This window comes from Emys orbicularis, chromosome 6 (genome assembly GCF_028017835.1).
Source record: "Emys orbicularis isolate rEmyOrb1 chromosome 6, rEmyOrb1.hap1, whole genome shotgun sequence".
In the NCBI taxonomy this organism is placed as follows: Eukaryota; Metazoa; Chordata; order Testudines; family Emydidae; genus Emys; species Emys orbicularis.
This window is the reverse complement of record NC_088688.1, coordinates 129768457-129789429: the sequence shown is the minus strand read 5'-3', so window position 1 is coordinate 129789429 and position 20973 is coordinate 129768457. Positions and strand designations below refer to the sequence as shown.

The following is a 20973-nucleotide window of genomic DNA, read 5'->3' as shown; positions in this document are numbered from 1 at the left end:
TTTTCAAAATTTTGGCACATTTAAAGAGAAAGAAAGATGGCGACTCCAAAAAAAATAAGAATGAAGGGCATTAAAACAATGAGAAATCATAATAAAACCCCTTCCTGAAATGAGAAATAACAGTGGTAACAAGGAATAAAGATAGAGAAAGGATGCTAGTTGCATTTCCTGAAACGTCATGTGGAACAAAGTATGCCTGGATCACAGGGCTGATTCCTTTTTAAAGGCCAGGCTTCTCTACCTTGCTGTAGCTGGTTGGACATGACCAGGGTAAGATCTCCTTGTGCTGGTGGCTTGCCTTTGTCTAGCCAGGAAGGACTGTCCGGAACCTGTACTAGCCAGTCTATCTTCTGCTGCTTTTTTATGCAGAGTCATTCCCTATGAATAAAGACAAACTCATTAGTGAATATTAGTGCATACTACTCAACATGGTGTCCATTTAGTACTTGTCTTTCCTTTGCGTTATCAGCACCATCTAACCTGTTTGGGTCTTTGACATTTTGCCAGAGAATTGTGTGAAAAATGTGTATTTTTGCAAGTGTAAAAAGGCTGCTTTACTTTCAAAGTTTGTAGTAATCATGCAAAACGGTTTCAAGGATTGTAAATTATGCCCTCCCATACTTGAGCATGCTTTTCTGCATGCAGCCATACATTGCCTGGGCACTCTTTTTTTTTTTTTTTTTTAAGTTATTTTCAAATAAAATTAAGGTGCATCTCTCAACTTTTAGAAATGCATTTCTCCCACATGGAAATATCAGCAAATGATAAATGGCAGGAATTTGTTCCGAGAGAAAACACAAATATGTTTGCTGTTGATGGTTGCAGCAGGAGCTAATTGGCCATGCTGTCTCCTTACTGCTGATTGACTGGGAGAGATGAAAAATGAAAATTCCTGACAGCAGGAGCTCAGACAGGCCAAACTGAGAGAAGCAAAAGACAGAGACACTGTCCTGGGCAGTGGAGAACAACAGAGGCCTAACCTGGAAGGAAGAAGCAGCTGAAGCTATAGCCACCCGTCTGGACCTGCAGAATAGCCAGCCAGCTGAACTAGCAGCATTCCCACTTGGGCCTTGTCCGTACCAGCAAACCATCCCAGGGCAGACTCAGCTTATACCAGCCGAAGAGTTCTTTTGCCAGTATGCTTTATAACAGTCCCTAAACAAAATAAACCATATCAGCAAAAGCACTTTTTTGCTGGTCTAACTGCATCTCCACTAGGTCTTCTGCTAGCATAGTTATGCTGGTTAGGAATCTGACTTTTTCACCCTCCCAACAGGCATAGCTATGCCGACAAAACTTTAAAGTGTAGACAAGGCCTGAGAAACAAGGAGGCTTAAAGGGACCCGGTCATTTCAGAGAAAAAAAGAGCAACAGAAACTTGTGAGGGGAACAGGAAAAAGCATTGTTATTTCCACGCTGCTGTGACTATATACAGCCCTTCATAAACTCGTGCCACACAAAATCTCTGGCACATGGAATTTACAAACCAACATATATGATATAACAGGCAACACTTTGAACACAAATGGGGAGGGGAGGTCTAGCAGTTTAAGTACAGGATTTGGAATCAGGGATTCCCGGGTTCAACATCCAGCTGTCACTCACTTGCTGTGTGACTTGGGGCAAGTCAATACCTTTCTGTCTCCGACTCTAAAATGAGAATGGTAATTCCCTCCCTCAGAGGGGTTTTGTGAGGATTAATGGGATGATGTTTTTAAGAACATGTGCCATACTGGGTCACACCAAAGGTCCATCTACCCCAGCATCCTGTCTTCTGACAGTGACCAATGCCAGGTACCCCAGAGGGAATGAACAGAACAGGGAATCATCCAGTGATCCATCCCCTGTCGTCCATTCCCAGCTTCTGGCAAACAGAGGCTAGGGACACCATCCCTGCCCATAGGGTGACCAGACAGCAAGTGTGAAAAATAGGGACAGGGGGTGGGGGGGTAATAGGAGCTTATATAAGAAAAAGACCCAAACATCGGGACTGTCCCTATAAAATTGGGACATCTGGTCACCCTACCTGCCCATCCTGGCTCATAGTCATTGATGGACCTATCCTCCATGAACTTATCTAGTTCTTTTTTGAACCCTGTTATAGTCTTGGACTTCACAAATTGTAAATTGTTTTGAATGTGTGAAGTGCTATTCAAGTATGTCGTGAGATGAGAACTCATTTGTTTATCCTTAACCATAGCTGCTGTATCTGAACTATTAACATCATATATATATATATATAGGTAATTGTGAATGCTTGTATGACAGAGTTTTCAGGCTCATGTCACATAGAGGAGAAAATGCCTGTCACTACAACAGACTGAGCCTTCCCCCTCTAGTTTGTTGACTTTGATAATCTGAGGGCATTTGATGTACAGACCCTTTCACTGGTTTGCTGGTCAGCTGCACTGCTCTGGGGGGAGTTCACATGCACATTCTTCCCCAGGCCTGCAAATAGGGTATTGACAAGTCAGGGAACAAGGGAAGAGGCAGCAGGCAAGCATGGGCACAGAAAAGATGGGAAAGTGAGTGGGCTCAAGGATGTTTGGTGCTGTCACTCTCTACAAGAGCCTTCTGAATACTGCAGGCGAGCAGAAAAATCCTTAGAAGTATAAAGCAGTTTTTACAAAACCATTTCAGACCACACTATTTAAAACGTGATCTGTTGGGGACTGGAAAAATACAAAATGATGCAATTTAAAAAAATTAAAGTGGTCATTGTCCCTTTAAATGTTAATTGGATGTTTTATCTCCAAGTGAGTAGGCATAACATTAGGAAATTGTGCAAAGTCATCTGAAATTGCTTTCCCATACCAAAGGTTCAAATGATCAAGCTAGGATGTGGTAGAGCATTGTTTCCTCTTTCCTATTAATGAACATAAGAGAGGGAGCATATTGGCCATCAGGCATCTTAAGGGAAGGGACCTGGGAGGGATTCAAGCTCCATTTTGGGACATTGACATACCACAAGGGTCAGAAATTCCATCTATCAGGAGGGTGGTTCTGAAGGGGCTATGCCCTCTGTCATGGGTAACTCTGGTTCACTCAGGGTACAAAGAGCTGGCAAAAGCACGTGGCCCTACTTTATGCTGTACTTTGAGGATGTAAGTGGTGCATCAGCCTTGCGTTTTGTGCATGTTCCCTTGGATGTTCCTTTTATATACTTCGGGGACAGCTTCATGTATTGGAAGGAGGGAGTGTTGTTTTTACCTGTATAACCACCATTACTGTACTCTGGTTAAATTCCCCCTTGGTTTTCTCAAATATGGTTCTCTCTGCTATGTTTGGAGAAACTGTCTGTACCATTTCTGATTAACAAAACTAATTATGCATAACTTGGCTAAGTGCCATGGTAGGGGATCATAAGAGTCAATAACCAGTGCCTAGAGCCTCTTACAGAGACATTTTAATGAAGTATAAATAAATTCACTGAAGGTTGTAAGCAACCAAGGAAGGAAACCCAGCTTGACTTTTATATTGTGAACTCATGTTTAACCTGATTCCTGTTATCAACATGATCTCTTTCAGCATTTTGTGTGTCTACTTTAAATTATGGCAAGCATAGCTAGAAGGTAAAGGTACATGGTTTATTTATTTATATTTTTTAGTGTTGACTTGTTTATAGATTACTGAGACAAATTCACCCATCTGTCTGTGTGCACACAGGACAGTTTTTTTCCAAACAACTATATTGTAATTAAATGAAAAGGGCTCAGGATAAATGCCACACAAACAACACCAACAAAGACTGACAATTATAACCCTAATACAGTTTGGAGCATCTTACCATATTGTACCAGGCACTCACAATAAATTTCTCCTCCATCTCTCTTTGCGTCTTTGTTTTCTCATATTCTTTCTGGGGGGGGCGGGGAACAAAAAACAAATTTAAAGCTGTATGACACGAATGGATAATATGTATTAGACAGACACTGTTTGAACCCCAAACGTCTGGATTCATAGATTCCAAGGCCAAAAGGGACCATTGTGATAATCTAGTCTGACCTCCTGTGTAACATAGGCCCGAGCACTTCCCCAAAACAATTCCTAGAGCATATCTAGCAAACATGGAAAAAATTTGGAAAACCTAGAACAACCAAGAGAAAATGTGCAGATTGTTACCTCTAATGAATGAAACATTCGGTCCCGTTCCTGCAGTTGATTTTTCAGAGCCTGAATCTCAGGAGCTGTGCCCTGGTTTTGTTTAGGATCTAAAGTACGGATAACCTGCAAGATGCAAACACAACAGTTCATTTAAGTAAACATCACAGAGCGATCTCACCAAATACATCTAGATAACATAAAAGGCACCAAGCGCCAAGGGATTATAACCATCCAAAATAGGTCTTAAGAAACATTCAAGTCCTTTAAAGTAGGTACTTGTGTTAAGTTTCTTAAAACCATCCCACATAGTTACAACACAATGTGAGAAGAACACACTATTCTAAGATGCAGTATCCTTTCATCCAATCACATCCACCCTGCTAGGTCAGTCAGTGGTGGTGAACATCCTGCCACTGCCTGACTTCACCATGTAGGATGATGTAAACTGAATCCCACTCAAGAGATGCCATAGCATCTGCTCTCTGCTGCTTCTTAAGGGACTCCATCAAAACAAAAAGCTGCTGGTGGGAGAGAGAAAGCGCGAAGGCTTGATGTCTTGGACTCAAGAATATAGAGTCAGAGAGAACTAGTTCTTCTCCAGCTTCCAGGGTCAAAGAGTGAGGGTGAAGGGTATCCCTCCCTGAAGCCATTCTCCTCAGTGCTAAGGGATACATGCAGGAAACATTTCCCTCAACTTTCCACCCTGCACTCAAAGACTCCCTCTTACTGGAAAGAAATGGTGTAAGGTGACCATGACTCCGGGACTTGGAGCACCACTGTCAGTTTCTCCTGGTAGCTCTGCTGCAGCCATTAGCAGGAATCCCAGGGGAGTGCCGGGGAGATGAAGAATCCCCATTAAGTTTGATGGGGAGATATCTATCTAGGTTCGTATGCGGCACCTACCACAGTAGCATTTGAACACCTATAAAAAGTGAACTAAAGCAAGAGAGAGTCCAGCAAGTGGCCTAGATTTCTAATTCCATCCAAGAAAGTTGCTGGAAACTTTTTAACAGTAAACGTGTGTGTGGGTGTGTGCTCGTATGTACACAGTCACTTCACTTCCTCTTCCTACCTTCTACCTACTTCAGAACTCTGCACAGGTAATGAGGATGAAGTGATGTCGGACGCTGAAATGTCAACTAGAATATGCTGGAACAAAATCATCATTTAAGTTTTAATAAACCTCCTTTAATAGATGATATTGACGCAAGAGTCCTGAAGGAAATTAATAATGAAGTGGCTGAGCTACTAAGAGACTGTGTACTCAGTCATTAAATCTAGCCACTACTCCGGGTATAATCACTGTATTCATTTTTTAAAAAGGCTCTAGGGAAGGCTCATAGAAATATCAGTAAGCCCCAAAAAAGCATAAATTAGCTGAAAAATAATTAAAGCTAGTGTTATATAAAACTCTGATTAACATGCTATGAACAGGACAAATCAGCACAGCTTATGCAAAGCGAAAAGCTTGCCTCTCTAACTTGTTAGAATGCTTTGAGAGAGTCAGTAACATAATGGATAAAGGAGAAGTGAAAAATATAATTTATTTGGACTTTCAAAAAGCCTTTGAAATCCTTCACAAGAGACTATTAAGTCACAAAAGAGGAGAGGTAAACTTCTGTCATGGACTAGAAACTCACTGATGGGTCCTAAATTAATTCTTCTCACTTAGGAGAAAGACCTAGGCATCATCACAAACAGCTCAATGAAAACATCTATCAGGGCACGCAAAAACACCAACAAGAGTTAGGGTGTATTCAGAATAGGAAAGAGAATAATAGTGAAAATACCATACTGCCATTATAACATAAGAACGGCCGTACCAGGTCAGACCAAAGGTCCATCTAGCCCAGTATCCTGTCTACCGACAGTGGCCAATGCCAGGTGCCCCAGAGGGAGTGGACCAACAGGCAATGATCAAGTGATCTCTCTCCTGCCATCCATCTCCATCCTCTGACAAACAGAGGCTAGGGACACCATTCCTTACCCATCCTGGCTAATAGCCATTAATGGACTTAACCACCATGAATTTATCCAGTTCTCTTTTAAATGCTGTTATAGTCCTAGCCTTCACAACCTCCTCAGGTAAGGAGTTCCACAAGTTGACTGTGCGCTGCGTGAAGAAGAACTTCCTTGTATTTGTTTTAAACCTGCTGCCTATTAATTTCAGTTGGTGACCCCTAGTTCTTGTATTATGGGAATAAGTAAATAACTTTTCCTTATCCACTTTCTCCACATCACTCATGATTTTATATAGCTCTATCATATCCCCCCTTAGTCTCCTCTTTTCCAAGCTGAAGAGACCTAGCCTCTTTAATCTCTCCTCATATGGGACCCGTTCCAAACTCCTAATCATTTTAGTTGCCCTTTTCTGAACCTTTTCTAGTGCCAGTATATCTTTTTTTTAGATGAGACCACCACATCTGTACGCAGTATTCGAGATGTGGGCGTACCATCGATTTATATAAGGGCAATAATATATTCTCAGTCTTATTCTCTATTCCCTTTTTAATGATCCCTAACATCCTGTTTGCTTTTTTGACCGCTTCTGCACACTGCGCGGACATCTTCAGAGAACTATCCACGATGACTCCAAGATCTTTTTCCTGACTTGTTGTAGCTAAATTAGCCCCCATCATATTGTATGTATAGTTGGGGTTATTTTTTCCAATGTGCATTACTTTACATTTATCCACATTAAATTTCATTTGCCATTTTGTTGCCCAATCACTTAGTTTTGTGAGATCTTTTTGAAGTTCATCACAGTCTGCTTTGGTCTTAACTATCTTGAGCAGTTTAGTATCATCTGCAAACTTTGCCACCTCACTGTTTTCCCCTTTCTCCAGATCATTTATAAATAAGTTGAATAGGATTGGTCCGAGCACTGACCCTTGGGGAACACCACTAGTTACCCCTCTCCATTCTGAGAATTTACCATTAATTCCTACCCTTTGTTCCCGGTCTTTTAACCAGTTCTCAATCCATGAAAGGACCTTCCCTTTTATCCCATGACAACTTAATTTACGTAAGAGCCTTTGGTGAGGGACCTTGTCAAAGGCTTTCTGGAAATCTAAGTACACTATGTCCACTGGATCCCTCTTGTCCACATGTTTGTTGACCCCTTCAAAGAACTCTAATAGATTAGTAAGACACGATTTCCCTTTACAGAAACCATGTTGACTATTGCTCAACAGTTTATGTTTTTCTATGTGTCTGACAATTTTATTCTTAACTATTATAATATAATATAAAACTGATGGCATACCCACACCTTAACAAGGGGTGATGGCCGAGCGACTAAAGTGCTCAATTACAAAGCCAAAGTTTCGCTTGATCTCATTCTGAAGGACTGCCTCCAGTTCACCCAGGTGCAAAATGAGTACCTGATCTATAGGATTAGGGAAGTAAAAGGCCACAGCAGTCCCTTGTGTACCGTTGGCTATGGAAACTGACATGTCTATAAAACTGTATCAGCCTGATGAGCCATCTGTGGCTTGAGGAAGACACTGATTTTTTTATATCAGTTTTGGGCACCCCATCTTGAAAAGGATATAGCAAAATAGAAAAGGGGTAGAGAAGGGAAAAGAAGTGATTAGAAGCATGGGACAGCTTGCATATGAGGCTGTACTAAAAATCCTTCGTTTGGAGAAGAGAGAAATAAAAGGTGACACAATAAAGGGGGATATAAAGGAATCAATGGCATAGAGAATGGCAGTTGGGTGCCCGTATTTACCCTCTCAAATCAAGAAGAAGGGGAGACCAAAGAAATTAAAATTGATACATTATTTTTTGACACTGCGCATATATAATTAACCCATAGAACTCACTGAGGCAAAGAGCTTAATAGAATAAGCTATTTCTATGAATAGTAAGAAAATCATCTCAGTTATAACTGTCATAATAAACATTAAAAAGGGAAATTAACCCTTGTGCTTCAGACATAAACCAACCCACTAACTGACTCGAGTTGGAAGGAACTTTCCCCATGAGGCAGGTTATCACGTAATTGTTATCTTACTAGGTGCCACCTGGTGCTGGTTACAGAATACTGGTCTGGGTGAACCACTGGTGTAAATGAATATGGTGCTTCCAATGGGGAGGGGAGGGGGGGTTGGTGTTTGTATAAAAGACAGATAGGTGAAGAGGGGCAGGGGGAAGCTGGTTTGCACAAACATGAATTTGAGGTAGAGGCATCTGCAGGAAGAGAAACTTAATACTATGTAGCATATTGGTATCAAACTGAAAACTACAACAAAACCCATTAATTACCTTCCTCTCCTGTGGTGATTAAGATTGTTAGATCTGTTTTATTTATTTTCATTACCACGGAGAGTGGGTAAGCAACATAAACCTCAGCTCAGAGCACCCTGCACTTACACTCTTGGCCTTTTCCAAGTACTTTTTGTATCGTTCCTCCATTTGCTTCATTTCTTCCTCTTTTTTCCGTAAAGCTTCTTGCAATTCTTCAATTTTGAGTGCTTCATGTAGGGAGAAACACATTTAAAAAAGTCATATTAAAAATAAACACTTTAATATTGTTTGTTTAAGTATAAATTAAACCCATAGCTAGTACTTATTTTTCAGTAAAGGAGAGCACAAGTCAGGATAGCAAAATGTTCTACTAATTCAGCAGACACAGTGGTTAAGTATTCAACAACTCAAACACATGAAGGGGGAGACACAGTGTATTCTACTCCACTGTATACACCAGTTAAATAATTACCCTGTAGACAACATTACTGTCTGAGCATATGGAAAATTAAAGGGATAACTAGTGCCCTACATTAATGCCACTATTGGCCAACTCATTGTTAATTCAGAAAAGTGAGGGTTAGCAATGCAGTACACGTTCCAAAACATTGTGGCAGCATAATTCACCTAAGCCAAATATATGTTAAAGAAATCTACGGGAGAAAAAACCCCTGTACATGTTTCCCCAAAGGTAACACTGAAGAATTTCACCAAAAATGTGACAAAAGTAAACAAATAATTATTTTTAACATTTTATAAATAAGTTTTATGGACCAGCAGGACAGTTTCATTGTACAGATACCTGAATGGGTTGATTTATGGGGATAGCTAGCCAACAGTATCTGTATAGATTATCGTTCGTCCAGGGACTTGTCTGAAGAGACTGAGGCTTGGTCTACACTAACCCCCCAAATCGAACTAAGGTACGCAACTTCAGCTACGTGAATAACGTAGCTGAAGTTCGAAGTACCTTAGTTCGAACTTACCTCGGTCCAGACGCGGCAGGCAGGCTCCCCCGTCGACTCCGCGGTACTCCTCTCGCCGAGCAGGAGTACCGCAGTCGACGGCGAGCACTTCCGGGTTCGACTTATCGCGTCCAGACAAGACGCGATAAGTCGAACCCAGAAGTTCGATTGCCAGCCGCCGAACTAGCGGCTGGGTATAGACGTACCCTGATTTTGTCATCCCTGATCAAATGGTGCACGACATCAGTGTTTGGTTCTTGGAGAATCCCAGATCAGGCACAACTCCTGATCATCTGTTTTGCAATAGCACGTTGTTGTGGCACTCACTCCCATTTATCTTACTTGCAATGTCCTCTCCAAGTACTGGCCTAATATTGAGAATGCGACCGGGCAAAGTAAGATCTACTTTATTGATCATTACTAGAGGCAGAAAGGGATACTCAGAAAGGTTATATCTATTTTAAAAATTTTGCTTCTTACTCTACCCAACAATCCTAGATATTTTCAGTTGTTTCCACTCATGCCTGTTAAAAGAACCCAAAGAATTTAATTACAGCCACAGTTTTTACTGTGACGCTTCAGAGTAGGATAACTCTCAAAGTACAAAAACTTGAGAAGGTTCCACAACCTATCCAAAGGTTAGGCTGATTAGGCCTATCCAAATAAAAGCTTCGGCTAAGATTTTCAAAAGCTGCTAGTGATTCTGGGTGCTCAACTTGAGACATCTTTATGAAAAAAATTCCAAGTACCTGCCCTCTAAAAATCAGGCCCCTTTAAGGTGTCAGATACTTTAATATTGAGGTTCAGCGAGTGGGGAAGTTGCTGAATCCCCATATTCTTCATTTCCAGACTTTTAATCATTTGTTAAGGTGTGGAATTTTTATAAAGTGTAATATTATTTTGTGGGCTGAAAAACATTTTCTACTTTAACTCTTTTTGAACTAAGTTTTTCTCTTGTATGAATATACTAAATTTGTAATATTGAACAACTCCCAGATTGGCTTTTACTCTAGAAAAATCAGAGAAAACTGTTGCTGAAATGGCAGCTTGACTTTTCTCGGAGTGTGTGCATGATGGAGAAGGAGGGAAGGGGAATCAGTTTAAAAATGTCACTTCCTCCTTCAACTCCTTACTGTCATCTGCCACTCACTCCCACTGCCCATTTTTCCTCCCATTCCCACAGATGCATAAGTGTGCCCTTTCCCTACCAATGTATCCCCCCTCAAACCCAGTGGGCATAAGGATTATGTAGGCTGACAGTTTACAAAGGCCTGACTAGTCAATTCCACATCTTTGAATTATCAGAGTCCCCCAGCTATATGCTTTATATTATAGAAGATAAAAAAATAAGGAACATGTCCCACTCAAACTAATACAGAACAAAACAGTGTGTAGATCTTACAGGACTCTTTCATGAATAAAGCCTGTCTGGTACCTTCAGATAGATGCTGGCGTTGTTGTTTGAAAGATGATGGGGCACTTCTTTTTTTCCAACCTACTCAATGTAATGGCGGTACACATTTGCCTTTTTTTTAAAAAGCAATATACCATTTAGGGTCCTTTACAATTGGGCCTTGGTGTGTGGCTGTGAAATCCCAAACTGGCCTACTTGTCCAAAGCCACATTCTCATTGACCAACTAGTGTCCAAAGATTTACTCTAATGATTTTTCTGATCCTCCAACTGTCATCACCATTTCAGTCTACAATCTGAACACATGTTGAGGCAACATGTAGTACATATCAGCATACTGCAGGAGAGCTAATAAGCATGGAGGGATTTTTAACGTAACAGATACCAGGGACATGATCCTATTGCAGATAACAGCAACAGATAACTGAGGTTAAGATGACCAATCAAGAACTGTATTAACTTGACATTCCTCTGGGCATCAAGATTTTAGTAAACTGGCCTCTGCTTCCTTTCTATAAACATTAGCAGTATCTTTTGGGTCAGTAAATCTTGATGTTCTCCTCTGCAAGAATTAATATCGGCTTACCATTGTCAGACTTCCCTATAATTTTGTATCAATAAAACACTTAAGATTTTACAAATTCATTTTTTTAAAACGTTTTACAGTTTTCTCTGTTAATTATTAAAGACCCTTTGTACATACAAGCTTTTTTACGTAAAGACTGTTTGTTCTAATGGAAGAAAACTCACAACTGTTGTTATATCTTGGTTCCAAATCTTCAATAATAGCTCGTTTCCTCTGTATTTCATTGTTAGCCTCATGCAGCTTCTCCCTGTTACAAATTGTGAGAAGATACATTATTGTTCCAACACTCTTCTCCATCTCAAATGAAAATTAAGCAATAAAAAAATTCCATGTTCTACAATTCTGGGAAATTATAACAAAGCTGACTTTTGGCTGTGAGGCAGTAGGGCATGTTGAGTGATATCAATGAACAAAGAATGGAACTGTTTAAAAAACAGAAGAAAAAACATTTCTGTATATGCACAGTTGTAACATCAGAAAGCTCCATTCTCAGTCCAAAATTCTACAATTATTTTAAAATTTACAATAAGCTGTACAAAGCCTGCTTGAAATACATAATTTTGACAGCTATGATATTATTAAAGACTGGCTAATCCCCCACAACACCCCAAATAGAGGCTATACACTTCTTGTAAGTCAGTAGGTCATCATATGAGGAGGTTACTTACCTGTAACTGGAGGTTCTTCAAGAAGTGTGGTCCCTATTTGTGCACCATGCACCTGAGTCCGGACGTATTTCTAGCAGTGTCCACTGACCCGCATGTGTTTGCAGCCGAGGGTATAATAGGCTGTGCGGGTCGACACCTTTCCAGTATCCCCTCTTACCTCTGTGCAGGCCGGTCTGCAGCAGAGGGGATGGTGGGCGGGCATTGGAATACAAATAGGGACCACTTCCTCCTCTTCTTCGAGTGATGGTCCCTACACATATTCCATATGTGGGTGAGTAGGAAGTAGTGATCAGTGTGGAGGTGGGTGAGAGGATGCGATGGGAAGTGCAGTCTGCAGTACGGCTTGGCCCACAGCAGTGTTCGTAGCCACTGCTTGTGCAATGGTGTAGTGGGACGTGAACGAGTGGACAGAGCACCAGGTTGCTGCACAACAGATGTCTTGCCACGAGATGTCTGTGCGGCAGGCCAATGTGGCTGCTTGTGCTCGTGTACAGTGGCTGTGACTACATCTGGTAGTGGCATGTTGGATCATACTTAGGATTCGTGGATGCACCTGAAGACCCATTTGGAGATTCATTGGGAGGAGAGGGCTTGGCCCTTGGATCGGTCGGCAATGGCCACAAATAGTTTTGGCGATGAGTGAAAGGAGCGAGTCCTGTGGAGGTAGACTGGCACTTACACGGCAGATGTCGAGGGAGTGCAGGACCCTGTCCGAGTGGGAGGCATGTGGTTTGGGGCAGAAAACAGGTAGGTGGATGCACTGATTTAGGTGGAACTCTGAAACTACTTTTGGAAGGAATTTAGGGTGTAGCCACAAGGAAACTTTATCCTAGTGGAATACGGTGTGTGTGTGTGTGGGGGTGTCTGAAATCACAGTCACCAGTTCACTGACCCGTCTAGCTGAGGTAATGGCTACTAAGAATGTCGCCTTCATGGAGAGGTGGGAGAGGGAGCATGTTGCCAGAGGCTTGAAGGGTGCTTTGTGAGGGCAGAGAGAATGAGATTAAGGTCCCACGGTGGTGGGGGTCTTCAGTACTGGCAGGAAGGTTTTGAGTAGACACTTCATGAAATGGACAGCGGTAAGGTGTGAAACACGGAGGCGCCATCCACGGGGGGCAGAGGGAGGAGAGGAGGAGGGGAAAGGCATTGAGCGCTGCCAGGTGGACCTATAAACAGCTGAGGGCAAGACCTGATGTTTTGAGATCGAGAAGATGGTTGAGGATGATAGGTATAGATATCGCACTGTTGGGTGGTGATGACAGTGAGCCCATACAGTGAAGCGTTGTCATTTAGCTTGGAAGCAGGCCCAAGTGGATGCCCTCCCTACTTTGGTTAAGAATGTGTTGCACTGGTGTGCTCTGTCTACAGTTGAGCCCCATCCAAAAACCAGGCCGTGAGGCAAAGAGGGCCCGGATTGGGGTGCTGGCACTGATCCTGTATGAGGAGATCCAGGAGTGTTTGGAGGCAGAGTGGTGTGTGGGTGGAGAGTCTGAGGAGATCCGTGAACCAAAACTGACGGGGCCAGAATGAGGCTATGAGTATTATGGTAGCTCGGTGCCGGTGGATCTTGCGTAACACTTGTGGGAGGAGGGGAATGGGGGGAGAGACGTAGTGGAGGTCGCTTGTCCAGGGGAGGAGAAGAGCGTTGCCCTGCGAGTCCTCTCCCATGGCCCCTCTGGAACAATAAAGGGGCAGCTTTAAGTTCTCACGAGTAGCAAAGAGGTCCCATCACCAGATGTCCCATTTGTGGAAGAAGTATCGGAGTGTGGCATTATGTAACTCCCATTTGTGGTTGAGAGAGAATCCTGTGTGAAGGAACAGGGGTTCTGACTCGGGCCACGCGGCGGTAAGAGGGAACTGAAGAGACATCGGCCTGCACACCTTATTATATCCTTGGCTGCGAACACAAGGGGACGCACTACGTACGTGCGGGTCAACGGATACTGCTAGAAACACTTCTGGATTCAGGCACATAGTGTGCATGCGCATATACGTATGGAATACATATAGGGACCACCACTCGAAGAAGAACTTTAGGTAACAACTGCAGTTCAGAAAAGTGTAAAATTAAGACAAGTGCGTAAATGGTAAAACAAAATGATCACATTTATTAAGATGTTATCTTTTATTCTGTTTGTCGTGTTGTAACCCTGTTGGTCCCAGGATATGGGAGAGACAAGGTAGGGGAGGGTAATATCTTTTATTGGACCAAGTTGTGTTTGTGGTATGTACAAGCTTTTGAGCTACACAGAGCTCTTCTTCTGCTCTGGAGAAGAAAGCAGAGTATCTGAGCTAAATAGAAGTTGAGACAGACTGTTAAAGCAGATGGGGTAATGACTTTTGGAGGTGGTCACTTGAAATGAAGTAGGCAACTGGGAGTTAGATTGGTTATGCATGAAGGGTAGTGGGCAGTGTGCTATGTTACAGTTTGTTGTAATGAGCCATAAAATCACTGTCCCTGTTAAGTTCATGGTTTTTGGTGTTCAGCAGAGTTCTGATTTTAAGTTCCCAGGCTCACCTTTTGAAGGTGTTGTGCAGGTTTCCTTTGAGGACAAGTATTGAAAGATCAGATATGGAGTGATCACTTTGTGAAAAGTGTACACCCACAGATATTAGGTTTTTTAATATTTTCCTGTGAGAGTCCACTGAAGAGCGTAGTCAGCATCTGGTTTCACCCACATACTTATTAGGTATTCGATGAACTGGATGAGGTACACCATCTGTTCTGATAAGCATGCATAGGATCCATGAATCTTGAAAGCTATGTTATGGGGGGTATGATATCTCCCCTGCTGTGTGTCTGCAGGTTTTGCATCTGTTTTTCTGGCAGGGTCTGGTGCCGCTGTTAGTTGGTGCGTCCTGGTCTGTGGGGAGCTGCTTCTGATGATGAACTTCACAAGGCTGGGGGTAGTTTGAAGGCCAGAAGAAGGGGTTCAGGAAACATTTCTTTCAGGATGTAGTCCCTATCAAATATGGGTTGTAACTGTTTGAAGATACCCCGTATGGGTTCCAGTATGGTGGTAGGTGACAACTAGGGATGTGCAGTCAGTGTGTTTTTTTCTGTACTAAAGCAGGTTCTCTTGGGATATTTGGGAGGCTCATTCCATTATGTGATCTACTTCTCTGGTGGAGTGTATTTGTTTAGTGAAAGCAGATTATAGTGTGTTTAGTTGTGTAGCCCAGACTCTTTCTTCCGAGCAAAGTCAGTGGTATATGAGTGCCTGGCTGCAGATAACAGATTTTTTTGTTATGTCTGGGTGGTTGCTGGATCTGTGGAGGTAAGTGTGGTGATCAATGAATTTCTTGTATACGGTCATTTGTAGGATTCCATTGTTTGAACTAATTGTGGTGTCCAGAAAGTCAAGAGAGTGTTCTAGAGATAGTTTGATGGTTAGGTGGTGGTGGTTGAAGTTGTGGTGGAAATCTATGAGGGAGTTTAGGACTTCTGTCTAGATGATGGAAATATCATCTATGTATCGCAGTTATATCATTGGTTTCATGGTGCATTTTTCCAGAAATTTTTCCTCGAAGTGGCCAATGAAGAGGGTGGCGTATTGGGAAGCCAATTCTAGTACCCATGGCTGTTCCCATGGTTTGGCCGAAGTGTTCATTGTTAAATGTGGAATTGTTGTGGGTGAAGATGACATGGATGTGTTTTGGGTGGATTTCCAAGCATTGTCCATTATCTTGTTTGTATTTGAGGTAGGCAGCGATGCTGTCATGGTGAGGGATGTTGGTGTATAGGGAGGTGACATCCATGGTATTCAGGGGGAGGTTGTTAACGTGGAGTTTCTGGAGGCTAGAGTTCCCTGTAAGCTGCGTGGCCCGGGAGCAGCCTATTAAGCGCCGTGCTGGTGCTCAGGGCTGCAGCGGGGAGAGATGCCTCTCCCCAGCCCCGGACCTGCCACGGCTGGGAGAGAGGCATCCCTCTCCTGGCACCAACCCAGCCTGGACCTGCCGCAGCTGGGGAAGAGGTACCCCTCCCTTTTCCCCTCCCCCAGCCTAGCCCCAGACCTGCTGCGGCCGGGGGAAAGACGCCTATCCCGTGGCCCCAGTGCCGGAGCTGCTGCAGTGTGGAAAGGCGCCTCTCCCCCACAGCCCAGGTGCTGCTGTGGCGAGAGAGAGCTGTGGGGAGTTCTGTCCCCCCGCCATAGCCCCGGGGCAGCCTGCACACCAAATCCCTCATCCCTGGCCCTGCCCCAGAGCCCACAGCCCTCACTCCCCTGCCCTGAACCCCTCATCCTACTTCATTTAAAGTGACCGCTTCCAAATGCATTACCCCTTCTGCTTAACAATCTGTCCCAGCTTGTATTGAGCCCAGACACTCTTCTTCCTTCCCCACACATAAAGAAGAGAACTGTGCTTGAAAGCTTGTACCTTCCACCAACACAAGCTGGTACAATAAAAGCTATTACCTCACCTACCTTATCTTTTATTATATAATGCAGTGGCTCTCAACCTTTCCAGAGTACTGTACCCCTTGCAGGAGTCTGATTTGTCTTGTGTACCCGCAAGTTTCACCTCACTTAAAAACTACTACAAAATCAGACATAAAAATACAAAAGTGTCACAGCACACTGTTACTGAAAAATTGCTGACTTTCTCATTTTTACCATATAATTATAAAATAAATCAATTGGAATATAAATATTGGACTTACATTTCAGTGTATAGTATATAGAGCAGTATAAACAAGTCATCATCTGTATGAAATCTTAGTTTGTACTGACATCGCTAGTGCTTTTTATGTTTCCTGTTGTAAAACTAGGCAAGTATCTAGATGAGTTGAAGTACCACCTGGAAGACCTCTGCATTCCCTCAGGGGTACATATGCCCCTGGTTGAGAACCACTGCTATAATGTATACTTCAGAGTGGACAAGTAAATACTGTTTATATTAAAGTGCTTTCTTCAGGGCAACATGAACTATTCCTCTTGATTTAAGCTTTACAAAATTTTAAATCAAATTTTTCTAATACCACAAAATCATTATTCTTCCTTAATTATTTTTCTTTGGCAAAGACTTTCTCTACAAGATGTAAATAATACTTGAATAATGGCTTCCTTAGGTATATTTAGCTGTCTACACTTCTGTTGCTTATATATCTTCCAAATCATTAATGAGTGACTACCTTCCCGCTACTGGCTAAGCATTCTCCAGTGTACAGAAAGTCAGTATTTTTATTTCATTATTACAAAAAAAATACTGGAAAGTTTTATTACTTACAGATGTTCTTCAAGCTTCTTTTTCAGAAGAACTGACTAAAATAGAAAGTTAAGTGTGTTAATTATTTTAAAACATTGTGGAACTTGAGATTATATCAGTTACGGTGAAATACATAATTTTACATTTATACCAAAGCTGCCATATTTTCATTGCATTCTGTTTATACCAAACATTTACAGCAGTTCTCTATGGTACTGTAGTAATTATCCTTCCCTTGACAGTTATATGATCATACTGAAGTTAGGATGCTTTACAAACATTTCTCTGAAATTGGATCAATACTGAATAGATCAATTTATTAGAAAAACAATTCTATTTCATTTGTTTTCTTTTCTCCATGCTCTGGTATGCTTGCAGGTTAATCCAAACTTCTTTATCTGAAACTAAAAGACAGTGCGGCAAGCTTTCCTGAAGAGTTGCACTACTAAAGCATTAAAGAAACATCAGATTAAGTCTAAAACCCTGGCCCCACGAAAATTGTGGAAATTTCACCACTGATTTCAGTAGGGCCAGGAATTCAGCCTCAGTGGTTTTTCTCCCTGTTCTTTGTTCTCATGTCTTTATTGTTTGACTACAGATGCACAAATATCTTACACCCGTGGTGTCCTAAGCTATACCTCGTGGTTAAGTCACAGCTGGATAAACATTTTTTTTTTTTAAAGCTTCAAAATAAGTTTTCATTTGTGACAAAATGTCACTTTACATATTTAAGCATCTCATTTTTTATCAATGCCTAAAACATGATAGTGTTAAGGAAACAGAAAGCCATACTCACAATAGCCTTGAGCAGAAACCCATGCCAAGAGACAGAGAGAACATATTAGTATGAAGCAAAAACAGCAGACAAGAGAAGAAACTATTTAACTCATGAACAGAAAAAGTTAAAACTATTCATTGGGGGAAAGGGGAGGGGGGGAAATATATGCACATTTTCCCTTCCTCTCTGTACTTAGTTGTTTCATTATCCTGTCTCATTTTCTGGGGACTTTTAGAAAGCTAGCACAAATTATCCATACTGCATTCAACTGTGTGGGTATGTCTACACTGCAGTCTGACACCCGGGGCTGGCCCGTTCCAGCTGCAGCCTGTGTCTGGAAGTCTACACTGCAATGAAACAGCCCCACAGTCCGGGCGCTGCGAACCCGAGTCAGCTGTCACAGGCCTGCTGTGGGTTTTTATTTGCAGTCTAGACGTACCCGATGAATGCTTTTCTGCCTCCACACTAAAAACAAACAATATAAAAGTAGTAAAGAAGCAAATACGTGAACCAGCATACTCAAACTAGAATTTCATAGGAGAGTAGTTGCTGTTTTTAAAAGTCATTTTGAAGGTGTGCCCATGATGTGACAAAACAGTCAAACAAGACGTAGTCTGTTGGATGGGCCTGTGGGCCATGATGTAGAAAAATATTTATTTTGGGGAGGATGACTTTGAGCAGAGCATCTCACGTCAAATTAATCTGCATTTCTATTTTCCATTCACACTATCATTCTATACAAGCCAAACAATGTAAGCTCTTTGGGGAAGAGACCACCTTTTTGTTCTGCTTGTACAGCGCCTGGCACAATGGGGTCCTAGTCCTTGACTGCGGCCACTAGACACTACTGCAATTCAAATAATAATAACCAGCAAAGGTACAATGATGAAGTCGCTGCTCTACCTCCAAATTCCCCTCAACAGGGGATTAACTACACAGCCAAATATGGACCATTTAAGTGCAGTCCAAGAAAACTCTCAGCTGGGCTAAGCATTTTAAAATACTGTTTTTACACTCACTCTCTTCCTTGTCTCGGAGGATAGGCTCTGATTATTTCAGAGTAGGACTTTCTTGATATGCTTCCTATTCTGGCAAAAGGTTGTGTGGGCCAGCTGTTCAAGTGGTACAAATTGGTGAAAATCCAACTTCAATGGCGTTACAACAATTTACACCAACTAAGGATCCAACCCTGTGTGGTTTTTGGTTCCTTCATCCTTGGAATTTTTCCTTTTACTTTCGCAGTCTCTGTACCAACTGTAATGGAAGATAGGCATATGGCTCCTTTAAACAACTGTTACAAACTGTTGTATATATCACCTGGGAAAGGAGATATGGTATAGTCACAAGGTATTTTATCCCTGGACACTTAGGACTCAATTATTCGCATTGATTTCAAAGAGGAAGGATCAAGCCATTAGTAGTGTCTAGTCTCCTTCAGGTCTTGGGAGTAGAAGACTAAATCAAGATTCAAATCTGGGTGTCCCACTTAGTGCTCTGATCAGTTATGAAGAGACCACAAGTGGCCGTTTGACTGAGTTGATTTTGCCTGCATGCACTTGCTTTTATTTTTATTACTTGCGCAACACCAAAGATGTGAATTGTGCTTTAGAAACACAATTAAGATAGGTTCCTACTGTAAAGGACATGTAATCTCATTTGGATAGATACAATATAAACAATAACAAGAAGAGGCGCAAAGGTGAGAACTGAGTTATACTTTATCAGTGATGGAAGATTAGGCAAAAGGATGCATTATGCATCCTATGCTTGAGTTCTGTATTGCACTGTAGTGAAGCTGATATTTATATGGCACATTTTACCCATTCTAGATTGCTGCATATACCTACAGCACTATATAAAGTTTTCAGGGACAGTAACGAATATATTTGAGTTAAATAACTACGTAAAGAAGTGATGTGCTACAAAAATGTATAGCAAACCCTTTTAAAGGGCATTGCCAAGTTGAAAAACACATTTCTGTCTCAAAATGTTGTACCTATTGTTGTTAGAAGTAACCCTTACGATTACTATACTGAATAGGAGGAAAAATTCATTTTCTCCATTTAAAAATAATTGACATTGACATCATCCTCTTAATTTTTTTGAAAGTTTCACAATTGTTTGCCATTAGCCCTGCTCAAAACCTTCTTCCACAATAACAGAAATTTCCCTACAGCAGCTAGCGAACTCCCACCAGCTGTTTTGCCTTTTTCTCCCATGTGGGAAACAGTTTATTCATTTATGATAAATACTCAAAGGTAATTAGAAGTCAGTTTTATCCTACTGTCATTACACAAAAAGCATTTGTAATCTGAAACACCTGTACACAATTATCATAAAAAAAACTCTGGCAAAAATATTCAGGAGGTGGATTTAAAAAAAAAAAAAATTTAATAAAAAACGGTTACTTACCTTCTGTAACTGTTGTTCTTCGAGATGTGTTGTTCACGTCCATTACACATTAGGTGTGCGCGCGCCGCGTGCACGAACGTCGGAAACTTTTTCCCTCAGCGGCTCCCGTCGGGCCTGCAGGGTCTCCCCTCCTGCCAGAGCGGCGCCCCGCTCTAGCGTATATATATCCCTGCCGGCCCGACCCTCCCTCGGTTCCTTCTTGCCGGTGACTCCGACAGAGGGGAAGGAGGGTGGGAAGTGTAATGGACGTGAACAACACATCTCGAAGAACAACAGTTACAGAAGGTAAGTAACCGTTTTTTCTTCTTCGAGTGATTGTTCACGTCCATTACACATTAGGTGACTCACAAGCTTACCATTGGAGGAGGGTAGGAGTCAAGGAATAACTGATTGAAGCACCGCCCTGCCGACCATCGCGTCATCTCTGGTCTGATGATGGATCGCGTAGTGGGCTGTGAACGTATGCACCGACGACCAGGTGGCTGCTTTGCAGATTTCCTGGAGCGGAACCTGTGCCAAGAAGGCCGCCGAGGACGCTTGGGCCCTAGTTGAGTGAGCCCTGATCTCCGGGGCTGGTACGTTGGCGAGCTCG

General features: G+C 42.1%; 1 protein-coding gene across 1 annotated transcript in view; it reads right to left on the bottom strand.

Annotated features, from left to right (window-relative positions):
* Positions 1–237: 237 nt before the first annotated feature.
* The window catches only part of HOOK3 (hook microtubule tethering protein 3), a 118416-nt gene continuing 97680 nt past the window's right edge, over positions 238–20973 (bottom strand). Inside the window, exons 17-22 of the mRNA XM_065406217.1 lie at positions 17213–17247; positions 11483–11565; positions 8482–8582; positions 4123–4227; positions 3788–3859; positions 238–378 (exon numbers count right to left, since the gene is read on the bottom strand). Coding sequence (XP_065262289.1) covers positions 238–378; positions 3788–3859; positions 4123–4227; positions 8482–8582; positions 11483–11565; positions 17213–17247 — 537 coding nt within the window. The remainder of the gene's footprint in view (positions 379–3787; positions 3860–4122; positions 4228–8481; positions 8583–11482; positions 11566–17212; positions 17248–20973) is intronic.